Consider the following 18,975-nt stretch of genomic DNA (forward strand, 5'->3'; position numbering starts at 1 on the left):
GGGTCAAATGTTTCGGGTAGCCTTCCACAAGCTTCCCACAATAAGTTGGGTGAATTTTGGCCCATTCCTCCTGACAGAGCTGGTGTGGCAATCTAATGTCAGTTTATGTAATGTCAGTTTAGTTGATGGCTGCTGGTCCAACTGTCCTGGAATGTTGACTTGAATGGGCATGGCTGTTCTTGTAAATGTAATTCTACAGTTGACAATCTCATTTACAATGCATCRAAGAAAGTTCTCTCTCTCTCTCTTTGGCTATGGCGCTCTACTTACAGTTGAAGTTTGAAGTTTACATACACTTAGGTTGGAGATTAAAACTTGTTTTCAACCACTCCACAAATTTCTTGTTAACTATTTTATACTATTGGCAAGTCGGTTAGGACATCTACTTTGTGMATGACACAAGTAATTTTCCAACAATTGTTTACAGATTATTTCACTTAATCACAATTCCAGTGGGTAAGAACTTTACATACACTAAGTTGACTGTGCCTTTAAACAGCATGGAAAATTTCAGAAAATGATGTCATGGCTTTAGAAGCTTCTGATAGGCTAATTGACATCATTTGAGTCAATTGGAGGTGTACCTGTGGATGTGTTTCAAGACCTACCTTCAAACTCAGTGCCTCTTTGCTTGACATCATGGGAAAATCAAAAGAAACCAGCCAAAAATGTAAACCAGCCAAGAATTGTAGACCTCAAGTCTGGTTCATCCTTGAAAGCAATTTCTAAACGCCTGAAGGTACCACGTTCATMTGTACAAACAATAGTACRCAAGTATAAATACCATGGGACCACGCAGCCGTCATACCTCTCAGGAAGGAGATGCGTTTTGTCTCGTAGAGATGAACGTACTTTGGTGCGAAAAGTGCAAATCAATCACAAAACAACAGCAAAGGACCTTGTGAAGATGATGGAGGAAACAGGTACAAAAGTATCTATATCCACAGKTAAACGAGTCCTATAGCGACATAACTTGAAAGGCCGCTCAGCAAGGAAGAAGCCACTACTCCAAAACCGCCATAAAAAGCCAGACTACGGTTTACAACTGCACATGGGGACAAAGATCGTTCTTTTTGGAGAAATGTCCTCTGGTCTGATGAAACAAAAATAGAACTGTTTGGCAATAATGACCATTGCTATGTTTGAGCATGGTGAAGTTATTAATTACACCTTGGATGGTGTATCAATACACCCAGTCACTACAAAGACACAGGCGTCCTTTCTAACTAAAATGCCCGGAGACGAAGGAAACAGTCGCAGAGTTTAATGGCTGTGATAGGAGAAAATGGGAAGATGGATCAACAACATTGTAGTTGCTCCACAATACCAACCTAAATGACATAGTGAAAAGRAGGAGGCCTCTACTTAATCAAAATATTCCAAAACACACATCCTATTTGTAATAAAGCAGTGAAGTAAAACTGCAAAAAATGTGGCTAAGAAATGTACTTTATGTCCTGAATAYAGTGTTATGTTTGGGGCAAACAACATATCACTGAGTACCACTCTTCATATTTTAAAACATGGTGGTGGCTGCATCACGTTATGGGTATGCTTGTCMCCGGCAAGGACTAGGGAGTAATTTTGGCTAAAAATAAACAGAATAGAGCTATGCATAGGCAAAATCCTAGAGGAAAACCTGGTTCAGTCTGCTTTCCAACAGACACTGAGAGACAAATTCACCTTTCAGCAGGACAATAACCTAAAACACAAGACCAAATATACACTGGAGTTGCTTACCAAGACAACATTGAATGTTCCTGAGTGGCCCGAATTACAGTTGACTTAAATTATCTTGAACAATTGATGGCAAKACTTGAAAAAGGCTTAGCAACAATCAACAACCAAATTGACAGCTTGATGAATAATTTTAAAAAATGCAAGTATTGTACAATTCAGGTGTGCAAAGCTTTTAGACTTACCCAGAAAGACTCACAGCTGTAAACGCTGCCAAATGTGATTCTAATATGTATTGACTCAGGGGCGTGAATACTTTTGTAAATTAGATATTTCTGTATTTAGTACATTTGCTAACATTTCTAAAAACATGTTTCAGTTTGTTATGAGGTATTATGTGTAGATGGGTGAGCAAAAAAAAAAAAAAGTAATCAATTTTAGATTCAGGCTATAACACAAAATGTGGAATAAGTCAAGGGGTATGGATACTTTCTGAAGGCACTTAGTCAAATGTAGAAGTGAAACTAACAGACTTCCTTATAACCATCCCCAAACAACCCTGTCCTTTTCTGTGCTCTTGTTTATTAGTTCATTATTACGACTCAACTCCTTCATAAATACACTGAGGTATAGCAGCTGGGTAACTGTAGGACTAATTCCTTTATTTCATTCACAACATTCAAGAGGAACAAAATATGAATTATCTGGAGTTAGGGGAAATACTACAGTTTAATTGCCCAGCTGCTTCCTCAGAATGTTCATAATTGGAGTTGAGTCGTAAAGATAGTTACACTGACAGACTATTGTATATGACTTACATGGATTTTAAGAGTAAACTTGTAATTTATCATTTAACTAGGCAAGTCAGCGAAGAACAAATTCACATTTATTTATTTACAATGGCGGCCTACCGGGGAACAGTGGGTTAACCGCCTTGTTCTGGGACAGAACGACAGATTTTAACCTTGTCAGCTCGGGGATTCGATCCAGCAACCTTTCGGTTACTGGCCCAACACTAACCAGTAGGCTACTTGCCTCCCCAAATTGGCTTTATCTGGCACACCCTAMCCAATTTTATCAGATCTTGACAAAGCACTTCCAGTTTATACATTTCTCCAAATTTGAAGAGCTTCATTATGTCAATAGAGAACAGAAAAAAAATACTATTTTAAACATGAAACAAGTACCCAAGAAAGTAGTGGTGGTGGCACAGCAAGATTGAAAAGTTTGAAGTCCAAATGAGAACATCTGAAAACAAGGCCTTATTTTCCCATTTTGAAGGGAATCGCATTAATTTAACCAAAATGTCCTTTATTGAAACAGAAGATGGTACATTGTATTGTGACCTAAAATACTGACAGACATGTGACTGACTAAAAAGTACACTTCGTTCAGCCTCTGCTCCAGTGTTAATTGCACTAAAGAATCCCTGTGGGAGAGGCGAGCATAATACATTTKAAAAATCCTAAGAGGAAAACAGGATTTGAGAGAGCAGAGGACGAGTAACTTGCAGACACATTACAGTAGATGGAGAAAACTCAAAACTAACAGAGGCAGGCAAACAACTAACAGAGTTGAAGGGTTTTGGTTAACATTTTAACACATTTTCATTCAGGAAGTGATTTAAATTTCAAATTGTGATTTGAAAAAAAAAAAAATAACATTTACAGCAAACAATTTCACTTCATCCCCTGATCGGACTACTCTTAACTCGGCATTACGAGTACAATTTGCATACACCAACAACAATGAACCTTCAGTTYGTGGACTGTAGATTGTCAGCAAATAGTCAAAATATGATACATAGCAGGTTTACCAAACTAWCACCGGATAACAAAGTCATACAAAATATAGTTCTGAAAATATATTTAAGATTTTATCACTCAGTATAAAGGGAGGAAGTGCACCAGAGAGTTCMTAAGAAAATATGATGTGGTACCCAGTCAAGTCTTGTGAAACACTTAGCTCCGATTGTGCTTTGGGACTATGATGACTATGCAGTGAAAATGACAGTTTTATCAGCATACATACATAGTAAAACAACATGGTTAATCACCTAAATGTAGGAGTTTCAAGCTAAAAAGAACTTCATGTATACTCAGCAAAAAAAKAAACCCTTTTTCAGGACCACRTCTTTCAAAGATAATTCGTAAAAATCCAAATTACTTCACGGATCATTGTAAAGGGTTTAAACACTGTTTCCCATGCTTGTTCAATGAACATGCACTTGTGGAATGGTCGTTAAGACACTAACAGATGGTAGGCAATTAGGGTCACAGTTATGAAAACTTAGGACACTAAAGAGGCTATTCTACTGACTCTGAAAATCACCAAAAGAAAGATGCCCAGGGTCCCTGCTCATCTGTGTGAACGTGCCTTAGGCATACTGCAAGGAGGCATGAGGACTGCAGATGTGGCCAGGGCAATAAATTGCAATGTCCGTACTGTGAGACGCCTAAGACAGCGCTACTGGGAGACAGGATGGACAGCTGACCRTCCTCGCAGTGGCAGACYACGTGTAACACCTGCACAGGATCGGGACATCCGAACATCACAACTGCGGGACACGTACAGGCTAGCAACAACAACTGCCCGAGTTACACCAGGAACGCACAGGGCTCAGACTGTCCGCAATAGGCTGAGAGAGGCTGGACTGAGGGCTTGTAGGCCTGTTGTCTGGTGAGGACCTGCCTTACATCACCGGCAATAACGTMGTCTATGGGYACAAACCCACCATCGCTGGACCAGACAGGACTGGCAAATAGTGCTCTTCACTGACAAGTCGCTGTTTTGTCTCACCAGGGGTGATGGTCGGATTTGCTTTTATTGTCGAAGGAATGAGCGTTACACCGAGGCCTGTACTCTGGAGCGAGATCGATTTGGAGGTGGAGGGTCCGTCATGGTCTGGGGCGGTGTGTAACAGCATCATCGGACAGAGCTTGTCATTGCATGCAATCTCAAARCTGTGCGTTACAGGAAAGACATCCTCCTCCCTCTTGTGGTACCCTTCCTGCAGGCTCATTCTGACATGACCCTCCAGCATGACAATGTCACCAGCCATACTGTTCATTCTGTGAGTGATTTCCTGCAAGAAAGGAATGTCAGTCTTCTGCCATGGCCAGCGAAGAGCCCGGATCTAAATCCCATTGAGCACGTCTGGGACCTGTTGGATCGGCGGGTGAGAGCTAGGGACATTCCCCCCCAGAAATGTCCAGGAACTTGCAGGTGCCTTGGTGGAAGAGTGGGGTAACATCTCACAGCAAGAACTGGCAAATCTGGTGCAGTCCATGAGGAGGAGATGCACTGCAGTACTTAATGCAGCTGGTGGCCACACCAGATACTGACTGTTACTTTTGATTTTGACCCCCCTTTGTTCAGTGACACACTTGTTCAGTTTGTCTCAGTTGCTGAATCTTGTTATGTTCATACAAATATTTACACGTTAACTTTACTGAAAATAAACGCAGTTGACAGTGAAGACGTTTTTTTTTCTGAGTTTATTTAACCATCTGAAAAACACTAATACAATGCCACTCAGTTCTCTGCGAGCAGTATTTGAGCATTAGGCCTAAGTACGCAGCAAATGTTTCACCGTAGGGTAAATTAAACAACTGTCAAGAAATGTGTGTGTGTTATGTGACCAAGCCTGAGTTGAAGTAGACCATCTTTACTGTAAAAATACTATGTTTGTGTGTCCCCATCTGCATTACCTGTGTTGTCTGACCAGGTCAGAGTTCAGATAAACCACAGTAGCTGTGATATCGTCTCTGTACATGCGTGCCAGGTCCTCAGGCAGAGCCAACATAGATGCCAGTTTCTCCTGGCAGAGCTCTCCATACTGCCCGGTGCCCAGGGCATGTCTGATGAGGTGTGTGGTAGCATTGGGGTCCAGGGTGGGCATGGCAAGGGCACGGCGTTTCCACAGCAGCTCTTGCATCTGGCCCAGGTTCAACTGTCTCTCAGTGGGGGAGACTGGAGCCTAGAGGGATGACAGTTTACTACATTAGAACTGATAATTGGATATATGCACCTGGACAAAAAACACCTGTAAGAAGTTCCTCCCTACAGCCCTCACACACCCTCTCATCCTTACCTGTAGATGAATCCCACTCAGGTGTTCGCCCACCAGCCGAACCGCCTCCTCAGAGCTCATCTCGTCCCACAGCCCGTCAGAGCCCAGGATCAGGAAGCGGTCCTGCGGTCGGAGGCTGTGATAGGTCAGCTGCGGCGCCACGTCCAGGTAGGGCGGGCTCAGGTAGTTGGGCGGAGTGTACTGGTAGAGGTTAAGGAAGTCCAGTTCTATTCCAGACTCCAGGCTTTCTAGAACACTCTGCTGCAGCTCAAGGCTCCACTTGAACCTTACGTCTCCAAACGAACGCAGAGGCATCAGGATCTAAAGATCATGAAATGGAGAATTAGTCACACAGAATACATGCAGAGGTAATTATACTGTATGACTGTCACCAGTGACCACCGTTTCTCTCTCCAGCTCAGCCTGGTCTTTCTTATGATATACAAATAAATATACAGTATTTGATCGAACAACTRTTATGTGATAGTGGTGGTGTGTTCTGACCCCCAGCAGCCTGTTGTCAGTGACCACCGTGTCCCTCTCCGAGGGGGGGTGCTGGGCTCGAAGCCTCTCCAGCTCAGCCYCGTTTTGTGCGTTGTGGTCCTGGGACAGGGGTAAGGCGCTCCACGACCCGTCCTCCTCCTGCACCCCCAGCACTGCACGGCAGTCACCTAAGTTTACAYCAGACAATAGAACAGAACTTAATTTTCATCTGTGTTCAAGGAAGAGAATAATAGTATAGTATTTTAATGTCCATTTGTTGCGAACAGGGAGTACTTTAAGAGTGTCATTATCACAGAGTCCTAATATTGAGTTGCACTCCCTTTTGCCCTCAGAACAGCCAGAATTCGTCGGGGCATGGACTCTACTCTATAAGCTGTCGAAAGCGTTCCACAGGGATGCTGGCCCATGTTGACTCCAATGCTTCCCACAGTTTTGTCAAGTTGGCTGTATGTCCTTTGGGTGGTGGACCATTCTTGCTCAACAGTTTCCCGTGTGTATTGTGAAAAACCCAGCAGAGTTGCAGATCTCGACACCCTCAAACCGGTGCGCCGGGCACCTACTAGCATACCCTGTTCAAAAGCACAAATCTTTACTCTTGCCCATTCACCCTCAATAATACACACACACAATCCATGTCTCTAGGCTTAAAAATCCTTCTTTAACCTGTCTCCTCCCCCTCATCTACACTAACTGACATCAATAAGGGATCACAGCTTTCACCTGGTCAGTCCATGTCATGGAAAGAGGTGTTCTTAAATGTTTTTTACACTCAGCGTATATCCCACCCTACCTGCATTCGCCACATGGATCCCCTCAGTGCCCACGTGGGCAACACAGGCTGTGGAGCCAGCAAACGCCACCTAGTTGGATGTGTTAAACACAACAGAGAAAGTCAGGGGAGAATTGCCACAATAAGTTAAAGACCCAGGCTGATTTAGGTGAGAAAATCTGAAATTCCTGATTAATCTGGAATGAGGTGGATGGCACACACTCACACCTGTATGGCAGTACTCCTTATCAGGTCGCTAGAGTGTGGGACCTGGGCCTCCAGAGAGATGTCTGTGTCCAGACGCTTAAAGGCATAATACAGAGCATCAGGAGGACTGGGAGGGAGGCAAGGAGGATAGAGGGTTGGAGAGATGTATAAGAACCAGAAGACAAAAACAGTTGGTTAACAATACTAATCAGAGAGATGGAGTCAGGCCCACACCTCATGCCATGCTCATTGTCTCACAACGTACACACACAGCCCCACCTCATTCCGTCGCCGTGCTCCTCGCTGTCCAGAAGCTCCTGCCAGAAGACCCGGAGGTGTTCTACGTAGAGCGAGGCTGACTCTCTGTAGTTGTAGTCTCCGTGGTTTTTGTACCACTGTAGGATGGGAGGGACAGGCCTGCTCTGCTCCATGCAGTGTTCCAGCTCCTCCAGTCCTTTCTGGGACATCATGGCCACCGCCACGTAATACAGCAGACGCTCACTGACCGCCTGGGCACACGCCCAGCCACCATGACCATCAAATACCCCGAACAGCATGCCCTTAGTCTGGGGAACAGAGATTGTCAAACATCCTGGATAACATTCCATTAGTCTGGGGGAGAGAGAGAGGGAGGAGCATGTGAGGCATTCTCCTGCTTGTTTGTAACTAGCAACACACACACACCTGTAGGCAGGTGGCGGCGCTGCGGCGGTCCTCGTTGGGGGTGTTAGCTGCCAGCTGGTTGCTTTCAAACTTCCTCACAGCACTGAGACCCCGGCCATCAAACTCAGGGATGCTYACAGCCTGGGTTAGAGAGAACAATAGGGTGTATTTAAATAACTGGAGAAGAAATGCTGCCGAAAACATGTTGGTTAGGGGTGAGCCATGCACCCTGATGCAGACAGGGCGTGAATGCAGACCATATACAAAAATCACTAGAATTACTAGACTGTACTAGATAACTAGATCAACAACCTTCATTAGACAGAAAGGCATTCTCCTGCTTGATGGCTAWTACCAAGGGTTTTCGGTCCTGGGAAAGCACAGCCAAATGCAATTACACCTGATTCAACTACCCAAGGGCATTGATGATTGGTTAAAACAGGTGCAATATTGTTGGGGTGGAATGAAAATGTGCATCCTGAAGTGCATCCTGCTTTATATGATTACCTAGTGATTATTATAATAAGTGCTACCTGCTCGTTGGCTCGCAGGATGCTGCTGATCTGGACACGGCTCAGCTGAAAGTCCAGGTCCTGACGGGTGGAGAGGAAGCGCATGGTGGCCCCAGACCTACACCTAGCACCAGACACAGAGCAGCCCCAGGAGAGGCGTGCTCGCTGGGTCAGACTGGGCCACTGAGAGGGGGAGGGGCAGGAGGGTATGGAGGAGTAGTGGGCATTATGGCCGAGAGAGAAAGACAGGAGAAGGAATGGATAGATATAATGACAGGCCAACATTTACATAGATAGTGCAAGYGTTCGCTCCCTCCAAGGGCTGCAATCCAACCTGTGTGATTCTCTGTTGCACTTCGTGCAAGTCATCCATTAATGTTATTTAGTCTACTTGCTGAGTGCAAACACCTGGTTTCCCAGACAATTGCCCTAAACCAGTCACTGATTGAAAGCTTTGGTGTTTCTGATCTCTCAGACAGCACCTACCTGTGGAGAGAGAGGGCTGAGGGTGCTGCTTGCAGCTCGCACAAGGATGCGGCCACACACATGGCTAGACATCCGAAGGCTTGAGGATGAGAGGCTCTGCTGTGCCTCAGACCTAGAAAACAGCGGATAATAAATAAAATGTCTGCAATTATCACCTGCACACCTGACTAGGCTTATCAGATTTGGGAGTGGAAATAAYTAACTACTGTAACGTTTGTCGTTCAAGTAGAGCGCGGACACAAGATGCAAGCACTAACGTTATAGTACATGTTTGGTGCAGCTAGCGCTAAGTTGGCTATATATGTAGATTTATTGTGGAAACAAATTCAGGTAACGTTAACTAGCTAGCTAAAATATAAACAGAATACAGTAACGTAACCTGCTAACGCTAGCCTACATCAGATCGTGCTCATTAGTGCACACACTGTAGCAAAGTTATGCAACGTAGCTAGCTAACGTTACTTACAGCGTTTAGGTTAACTTTAACAGTTAACGCTACGGTGTGCATTGATGAATACGACCAAACATAGACTGTCGGTGTTAGCTAGCCACCACTGATGTACGCAGAAAAGCTAGCGAAGTTGTCCACCGAATGCTTTGCAGGCGATATCGTGGAGCKATACTTAGATAGCGATATTTATCGGACGTATAATAATGAATCACGTACCTAGTAGCTAACGACTGAAGACGTGTGAATCAAACCATTCTCAGGTCGACTGCTGCGGTGTGTGCCAGCTGCCCAAAAGAACAAGCCAGGTAAACTACTGCTTGCCTGTCATCGACACCTTCTTCTTTGAGATTGGGTTGGGTCCAATTTTAAAGGTGCATACACTGCCAACTACTGTACTGGAGTGTGAGGTCAGTCACGTCATACCTACATTGAATTCTTTTCAGTCCTGTTCCTCTAAGAAAGTGAAATAGAGCCACTTCTAAATCATACAGTTCACAAAATATCAACACATGTTCCACCATTTCCTCCACTGAACACTCATCACACAGACCTGTTTCATGTCTCTCTATCATCCACAATGTGGCATTCAAACCTGTATGCCCATACCTTGGTCTGCTCCACACAACATCCTCTCTCCTACATCCCATACTCCCCACCTCTTCCTTAACTGACCGGTRCACATGATAAAATTGCCTACCCTTACTACTAGAATCCCATTAACTTTACCAAAGAACAAGCCCCTTTGCCCGGATCAAGGACTTGACTTCCCTACGGCCTAACAGGACCTGAATATCTCAAATCAAATCAAATTGTATTTGTCACAAGCGCCGAATACAACAGGTGTAGGTAGACCTTACCGTGAAATGCTTATTTACAAGCCCTTAACCAACAATGCAGTTCAAGAAATAGAGTTAAGAAAATATTTACTAAATAAAAAAATTCTAAAAGTAACACAATAAAGTTACATAACAATAACAAGGCTATATACAGGGGGTACCAGTACCGAGTCAATGTGCGGGGGTACAGGTTACAGGTCGGGATCATTTGTAATGTGACTATGCATAGATAATAATAAACAGCGAGTAGCAGAGGTGTAAATAGTCCGGGTGGCCAAAATGTCATATGCATGTCAGGATTAATTAACAATAATAATTAAAATAGTGAATCATAACTTTAGTTTTCAGCACGGCCATAGCAGAGAAGCTACTTTCACACAGATAGGTAGCTGTCTCTTATACACATCTAGATGTGTATAAGAGACAGCTCCTGTTCTCCTCCGGGAAGTAGTCGCACCCTGCAACCCCACAAATGGCTTGTGAGTGAGGTAATAAATACTAGTCATAACATGACAACAAGCATTTTTCAATCACAATTCTAAACATACCGTGTAAAAATAAATGTCATACAGTATGAAGGATGAACATAGAAGTACATTAGATGTGCACCTAACCAAGTCTAAGCATATTTAATATCATCATGGAGTTAACTGGAATTGGAGTTGAATGTTTCTGATGACACACACTTTAATATTTATGGCCCTTATTCTGTCACTTTAAAGTAAATGGTGAAGATGTGTCATCATGTAAACACAGTATTGTCAGCAATAACACACTTTTTTGACTACATAACACTTTATTTATGATACATAATCTCCCTAACAAGGCATATATATGTGACAATGACCCATTAAGTTGCATGTAGACAGAATATATTAGGGAAAAAAATRTGTTTTTTAAAATTACATTTGTTTTGAATATATAAACAATCCTTCTAACTAACCAATATTCTCTGAAATGTCTATATRTTTTAGTTTATACTTAATTATTTGTATAATGTTCCACACATTCAAAGCATTTGTGGTTTTACTTTCTCTCCTTATACAGACAATCAAATGGTACTTTCAAGCAACTACAAAAAGCTGCGGTCACGGGACAAAGATTTACATCCTAAATTATTACTCAGCCCAAGTCATTCTAAATGGAGAAAGACGTTTAGTGCGCATGCRAAGTCTTCCCAAGGTACTAATCAAATCTGTTAGTGGAGTTTTAAAGGATTAACTATTGATAMMATTTTTGGGCTTAGTGACAAGCATGTGAAATTATTTATTTCAGGTGAACTTTGGTAACTTCAATGCTGTCATGAGTTTCTTGAATGTGGACCAGAACCAATGGAAGTTCATTGTGAGTAAAATCCTAATTTACATTTTTGGTAAGAGTTATTAGGGTTGTGATATGTGTTATTTAATAGTAAAATAATTTAAGGGATCAATACATTTCTATATTGCTTCCCCAGTATCTGTATGAACCATCAGGCCAAGTGCTTTAGGTTGAACCTGCTGGATAGAAAGAGAATGAGGAATCGGAACAGGCTGCATTCGTATTCAGGTCTTAGTTATTCCATTGTACTGGATCTAATACATATTAGCATTTTACATACATTCTCTTKGCTGCTGGCTCTGTCACTTTCAGACATGCGCAGAGCAGACTGAAAGGGGGAGGGTWGCTCTTGACTTGAACCACAGGGGTTCTCTGTAAAGAGAGAGTAATCCAAAGGGCAGACACACCCCTTGACTTTCAATTGGCACCCTTAATCTGTCTGTATTCTCTCCTGATTGGTCTCCGTGGTGCTTCGCCAATGGGAACTCCKTTGCCGGCCCCATCATAAAGTTTTTACACAGTCTGGCAGTCTGACTAAAGTGCCAGAGGTATGAGGAGAGACATCCTCCTTTGTATTTATKGGAACAAATATTTCCTAACACTTTGGATTCTATTCTTGGACAGTTAGAAGACACAATGTGTTAATGCGGGAGGAAAAAAATACATTACTGTCCATGAGTGACCTCAACATTGTGGGTCTGTGTGTGTTTGGGCCACTAAAGTGCCAACTCAATTCTACCACTGACTAGTCTCTCATGCCCYTATGAACGGGGACACAGGGCAATAGTTCTTAATCTAAACCAGCCCATTTTTACTGGAGTACACTAAYCCCTAATTGGGGCTCTTTTCTTGACACACAGTAGCAGTTTACCAGATAAGAAGTCAAGAAGATCAAAAAGTAGATTGTTGTAAGKGTTTATTAGGTCCTGTGCTGGCCCCATTGTTCTGGATTCTGAGTGGTAAAAACGTACAGTTGAAGTCGGAAGTTTACATACACCTTAGCCAAAAACATTTAAACTCAGTTTTTCACAACTCCTGACATTTAATCCGAGTAAAAATTCCCTGTCTTAGGTCAGTTAGGATCACCACTTTATTTTAAGAATGTGAAATGTCAGAATAATAGAAGAGATAATTATTTATTTCAGCTTTTATTTCTTTCATCACATTCCCAGTGGGTCAGAAGTTTACATACACTCAATTGGTATTTGGTAGCATTGCCTTTAAATTGTTTAACTTGGGTTAAACGTTTCTGGTAGCCTTCCACAAGCTTCCCATAATAAGTTGGGGGAATTTTGGCCCATTCCTCCTGACAGAGCTGGTGTAACTGAGTCAGGTTTGTAAGCCTCCTTGCTCACACACGCGTTTTCAGTTCTGCCCACAAATTTTGTGATGGCTACTCCAATACCTTGACTTTGTTGTCCTTAAGCCATTTTGCCACATCTTTGGAAGTATGCTTGGGGTCATTGTCCATTTAGAAGACCCATTTATGACCAAGCTTTAAGTTCCTGACTGATGTCTTGAGATGTTGCTTCAATATAGCCACATCGTTTTCCATCCTCATGATGCCATCTATTTTATGAAGTGCACCAGTCCCTCCTGCAGCAAAGCACCCCCACAACATGATGCTGCCACCCCCGTGCTTCACGGTTGGGATGGTGTTCTTCGGCTTGCAAGCCTCCCCCTTTTTACTCCAAACATAACAATGGTCATTATGGCCAAACAGTTCTATTTTTTTTTCATCAGACCAGAAGACATTTCTCCAAAAAGTACGATCTTTGTCCCCATGTGCAGTTGCAAACCGTAGTCTGGCTTTTTTTATGGCGGGTTTGGGGCAGTGGCTTCTTCTTGCTGAGCGGCCTTAAGGTTATGTCGATATAGGACTCGTTTTACTGTGGATATAGATACTTTTGTACCTGTTTCCCCAGCATCTTCTCAAGGTCCTTTGCTGTTGTTCTGTGATTGATTTTGCACTTTTCGCACCAAAGTACATTCATCTCTAGGAGACAGAACGCGTCGCCTTCCTGAGCGTATGACTGCTGTGTGGTCCCATGGTGTATATTACTTGCGTCCTATTGTTTGTACAGATGGACGTGGTACCTTCAGAGCATTTGGAAATAATCCCAAGGATGAACCAGACTTGTGGAGGTCTACAAAAAAAAATCTGAGGTCTTGGCTGATTTCTTTGATTTTCCCATGATGTCAAGCAAAGAGGCATTGCGTTTGAAGGTAGGCCTTGAAATACATCCACGGGTACACCTCCAATTGACTCAAATGATGTCCATTAGCCTAATCAGAAGCTTCTGAAAGCATGACAAAGAGTTTTCTGAAATTTTCCATGCTGTTTAAAGGCACAGTCAACTTAGTGTATGTAAACTTCTGACCCACTGGAATTGTGATACAGGGAATTATAAGTGAAATAATTTGTCTGTAAACAATTGTTGGAAAAATTACTTGTGTCATGCACAAAGTAGACTTGCCAAAACTATAGTTTGTTAACATGAAATTTGTGGAGTGGTTGAAAAACGAGTTTTAATGACTCCAAGATAAGTGTATGTAAACTTCCACTGGATGTCATAAGGTGAATGCACCAATTTGTAAGTCGCTCTGGATAAGAGCGTCTGCTAAATGATTTAAATGTAATGTAATGTAATGTAATGTAACTTCCGACTTCAACTGTAGCTGAAAAGTGCCTCTTTGTATGTGTAAACTGTATGTGGGAATGTCTTATGTCCATCCTACATGTAGTGTTGGTACATGGAATATTCATCAACTGCATATAACATAAATTGCTATGGTAAATAGAAGTATTATGTTCAACAACTGACATTTTCAGTTCTTATTTTGACAAAACACACTTTAAATTGGTGCTTACAATTAATTCTCTATTGTCATGGACTTGGTTGGCACTGTCATCTGTGGTCTTTGTGATATGACTTACTTTAAGCACGTTCTGATGAAACTGTCACTTYATATTCTTTTCTTAAACGTCTTGTGGCTGCATGGGCAGTATTGAGTAGCTTGGATGAAAGGTGCACAGAGGTGCCCAGAGTAAACGGCCTGCTCCTCAGTCATGGTTGCTAATATATGCATATTATTATTAGTATTGGATAGAAAACACTCTGAAGTTTCTAAAACTGTTTGAATTATGTCTGTGAGTATAACATAACTCATATGGCAGGCMRAAACCTGAGAAAAAATCCAAACAGGAAGTGGAAATTATTAGGCTGGTCGATTTTCAACCAAGATCCCATTGAAATCACAGCGAGATATGAATGGATATGAAACGGCTTCCACTAGATGTCAACAGTCTGTAGAAYTTTGTCTGATGCCTCTACTGTGAAGGGGGGCCGAATGAGAGAGGAATTAGTCAGGTCTGCCATGACCTGACCATGCTTTCACCATGCGCATTCACATAAGAGGGAGCTCTGTTCCATCGCTCATCTGAAGTCAATGTAATTCTCCGGTTGCAACGTTATTCAAGATTTATGTTAACAACATTCTAAAGATTGATTCAATACATCGTTTGACATGTTTCTACTGACTGTTACTGAACTTTTGGACATTTCGTCAGCTTTTAGGGAACGCGCTTCGTGACTTTGGAATTGTTTACCAAACGCGCTAACGAAAGTAGCTATTTGGACATAAATAACGGACATTATCGAACAAATCAAGCATTTATTGTGGACCTGGGATTCCTGGGAGTGCATTCTGATGAAGATAATCAAAGGTAAGGGCTGTTCACTTTCAGACATGCGCAGAGCAGACTGAAAGGGGGAGGGTGCTCTTGACTTGAACCACAGGGGTTCTCTGTAAGAGAGAGTAATCCAAAGGGCAGACACACCCCTTGACTTTCAATTGGCACCTTAATCTGTCTGTATTCTCTCCTGATTGGTCTCCGTGGTGCTTCGCCAATGGAACTCCGTTGCCGGCCCATCAAAAGTTTTTACACACGTCTGGCAGCTGACTAAAGTGCCAGAGGTATGAGGAGAGACATCCTCCTTTGTATTATTGGAACAAATATTTCCTAACACTTTGGATTCTATTCTTGGACAGTTAGAAGACAACAATGTGTTAATGCGGGAGGAAAAAATAACAGTTACTGTCCATGAGTGACCTCAACATTGTGGGTCTGTGTGTGTTTGGGCCACTAAGTGCCAACTCAATTCTACCACTGACTAGTCTCTCATGCCCTTATGAACGGGGACACAGGGCAATAGTTCTTAATCTAAACCAGCCCATTTTTACTGGATACACTAACCCTAATTGGGGCTCTTTTTCTTGACACACAGTAGCAGTTACCAGATAAGAAGTCAAGAAGATCAAAAAGTAGATTGTTGTAGTGGTTATTAGGTCCTGTGCTGGCCCCATTGTTCTGGATTCTGAGTGTAAAACGTACAGTTGAAGTCGGAAGTTTACATACACCTTAGCCAAAAACATTTAAACTCAGTTTTTCACAACTCCTGACATTTAATCCGAGTTAAAAATTCCCTGTCTTAGGTCAGTTAGGATCACCACTTTAATTTTAAGAATGTGAAAATGTCAGAATAATAGAAGAGATAATTATTTATTTCAGCTTTTATTTCTTTCATCACATTCCCAGTGGGTCAGAAGTTTACATACACTCAATTGGTATTTGGTAGCATTGCCTTTAAATTGTTTAACTTGGGTTAAACTGTTTCTGGTAGCCTTCCACAAGCTCCCATAATAAGTTGGGGGAATTTTGCCCATTCCTCCTGACGAGACAGGCTGGTGTAACTGAGTCAGGTTTGTAAGCCCTCTCTTCCACACACGCGTTTCAGTTCTGCCCACAAATTTTGTGATGGCTACTCCAATACCTTGAACTTTGTTGTCCTTAAGCCATTTGCCACATCTTTGAAGTATGCTTGGGGTCATTGTCCATTTAGAAGACCCATTTATGACCAAGCTTTAAGTCCTGACTGATGTCTTGAGATGTTGCTTCAATATAGCCACATCGTTTTCCATCCTCATGATGCCATCAATTTTATGAAGTGCACAGTCCCTCCTGCAGCAAGCACCCCCACAACATGATGCTCCACCCCCGTGCTTCACGGTTGGGACTGGTGTTCTTCGGCTTGCAAGCCTCCCCTTTTTACTCCAAACATAACAATGGTCATTATGGCCAAACAGTTCTATTTTTTTTTCAATCAGACCAGAAGACATTTCTCCAAAAAGTACGATCTTTGTCCCCATGTTGCAAACCGTAGTCTGGCTTTTTTTATGGCGGGTTTGGGCAGTGGCTTCTCCTTGCTGAGCGGCCTTCAAGGTTATTCGACGATAGGACTAGTTTTACTGTGGAATAGATACTTTGTACCTGTTTCCTCCAGCATCTTCTCAAGGTCCTTGCTGTTGTTCGTGATTGATTGCACTTTTCGCACCAAAGTACATTTCATCTCTAGGAGACAGAACGCGTCGCCTTCCTGAGCGTATGACTGCTGTGTGGTCCCATGTGTATATACTTGCGTCCTATTGTTTGTACAGATGGACGTGGTACCTTCAGGCAGTTGGAAATAATTCCCAAGGATGAACCAGACTTGTGGAGGTCTACAAAAAAAAAATCTGAGTCTTGGCTGATTTCTTTGATTTTCCATGATGTCAAGCAAAGAGGCATTGCGTTTGAAGGTAGGCCTTGAAATACATCCACGGGTAACACCTCCAATTGACTCAAATGATGTCAATTAGCCTATCAGAAGCTTCTAAAGCCATGACATAATTTTTCTGAAATTTCCATGCTGTTTAAAGGCACAGTCAACTTAGTGTATGTAAACTTCTGACCCACTGGAATTGTGATACAGGGAATTATAAGTGAAATAATTTGTCTGTAAACAATTGTTGGAAAAATTACTTGTGTCATGCACAAAGTAGACTTGCCAAAACTATAGTTTGTTAACATGAAATTTGTGGAGTGGTTGAAAAACGAGTTTTAATGACTCCAAGATCAGTGTATGTAAACTTCCACTGGATGTCATAAGGTGAATGCACCAATTTGTAAGTCGCTCTGGATAAGAGCGTCTGCTAAATGATTAAATGTAATGTAATGTATGTAATGTAACTTCCGACTTCAACTGTAGCTGAAAAGTGCCTCTTGTATGTGAAACTGTATGTGGGAATGTCTTATGTCCATCCTACATGTAGTGTTGGTACATGGAATATTCATCAACTGCATATAACATAAATTGCTATGTAAATAGAAGTATATAGTTCAACAACTGACATTTTCAGTTCTTATTTTGACAAAACACACTTTAAATTGGTGCTTACAATTAATTCTCTATTGTCATGGACTTGGTTGGCACTGTCATCTGTGTCTTGTGATATGACTTACTTTAAGCACGTTCTGATGAAACTGTCACTTCATATTCTTTCTTAAACGTCTTGTGGCTGCATGGGCAGTATTGAGTAGCTTGGATGAAAGGTGCACACAGAGGTGCCCAGAGTAAACGGCCTGCTCCTCAGTCATGGTTGCTAATATATGCATATTATTATTGTATTGGATAGAAAACACTCTGAAGTTTCTAAAACTGTTTGAATTATGTCTGTGAGTATAACATAACTCATATGGCAGGCCGAAACCTGAGAAAAATCCAAACGGAAGTGGAAATTATTAGGCTGGTGATTTCAACCAAGATCCCATTGAAATCACAGCGAGATATGAATGGATATGAAACGGCTTCCACTAGATTTCAACAGTCTGTAGAATTTTGTCTGATGCCTCTACTGTAAGGGGGGCCGAATGGAGAGGAATTAGTCAGGTCTGCCATGACCTGACCATGCTTCACCATGCGCATTCACATAAGAGGGAGCTCTGTTCCATCGCTCATCTGAAGTCAATGTAATTCTCCGGTTGCAACGTTATTCAAGATTTATGTTAACAACATTCTAAAGATTGATTCAATACATCGTTTGACATGTTCTACTGACTGTTACTGAACTTTTGGACATTTCGTCAGCTTTTAGGGAACGCGCTTCGTGACTTTGGAATTGTTTACCAAACGCGCTAACGAAAGTAGCTATTTGGACATAAATAACGGACATATCGAACAAATCAAGCATTTATTGTGGACCTGGGATTCCTGGGAGTGCATTCTGATGAAGATAATCAAAGGTAAGGAACATTTATCATGTATTTCTGGTTTCTGTTGACTCCAACATGGCGGCTAATTTGACTATTGTTCTGAGCGCCGTCTCAGATTATTGCATGGTTTGCTTTTTCCGTAAAGTTTTTTTGAAATCTGACACAGCGGTTGCATTAAGGAGAGGTATATCTATAATTCCATGTGTATAACTTGTATTATCATCTACATTTATGATGAGTATTTCTGTTGAATCGATGTGGCTCTCTGCAAAATCACTGGATGTTTTTGGAACTAGTGAATGTAACGTGCCAATGTAAACTCAGATTTTTTATATAAAATATGAACTTTATCAAAACAAAACATACATGTATTGTGTAACATGGT

General features: G+C 42.0%; 1 protein-coding gene across 2 annotated transcripts; it reads right to left on the minus strand.

Annotated features, from left to right (window-relative positions):
* Positions 1-5,155: 5,155 nt before the first annotated feature.
* pdp2 (putative pyruvate dehydrogenase phosphatase isoenzyme 2) lies at positions 5,156-9,682 on the minus strand. 2 transcript variants are annotated; one of them, XM_023971460.2, is made up of 10 exons: positions 9,558-9,682; positions 8,891-9,002; positions 8,426-8,587; positions 7,914-8,033; positions 7,509-7,795; positions 7,251-7,356; positions 7,044-7,113; positions 6,254-6,420; positions 5,771-6,070; positions 5,156-5,656 (listed from the first exon to the last, which is right to left on the minus strand). In XM_023971460.2, exons 2-10 carry the CDS (start codon positions 8,960-8,962, stop codon positions 5,384-5,386), a joined length of 1,557 nt encoding a protein of 518 aa, XP_023827228.1. In that variant the 5' UTR covers positions 8,963-9,002; positions 9,558-9,682; the 3' UTR covers positions 5,156-5,383. The 2 variants fall into 2 exon arrangements, with proteins under 2 accessions (XP_023827228.1, XP_023827229.1); XM_023971461.2 differs by lacking the exon at positions 9,558-9,682 and adding an exon at positions 9,357-9,506.
* Positions 9,683-18,975: the final 9,293 nt, after the last annotated feature.

This window comes from Salvelinus sp. IW2-2015, linkage group LG26 (assembly GCF_002910315.2).
Source record: "Salvelinus sp. IW2-2015 linkage group LG26, ASM291031v2, whole genome shotgun sequence".
NCBI classification, from domain to species: domain Eukaryota; kingdom Metazoa; phylum Chordata; class Actinopteri; order Salmoniformes; family Salmonidae; genus Salvelinus; species Salvelinus sp. IW2-2015.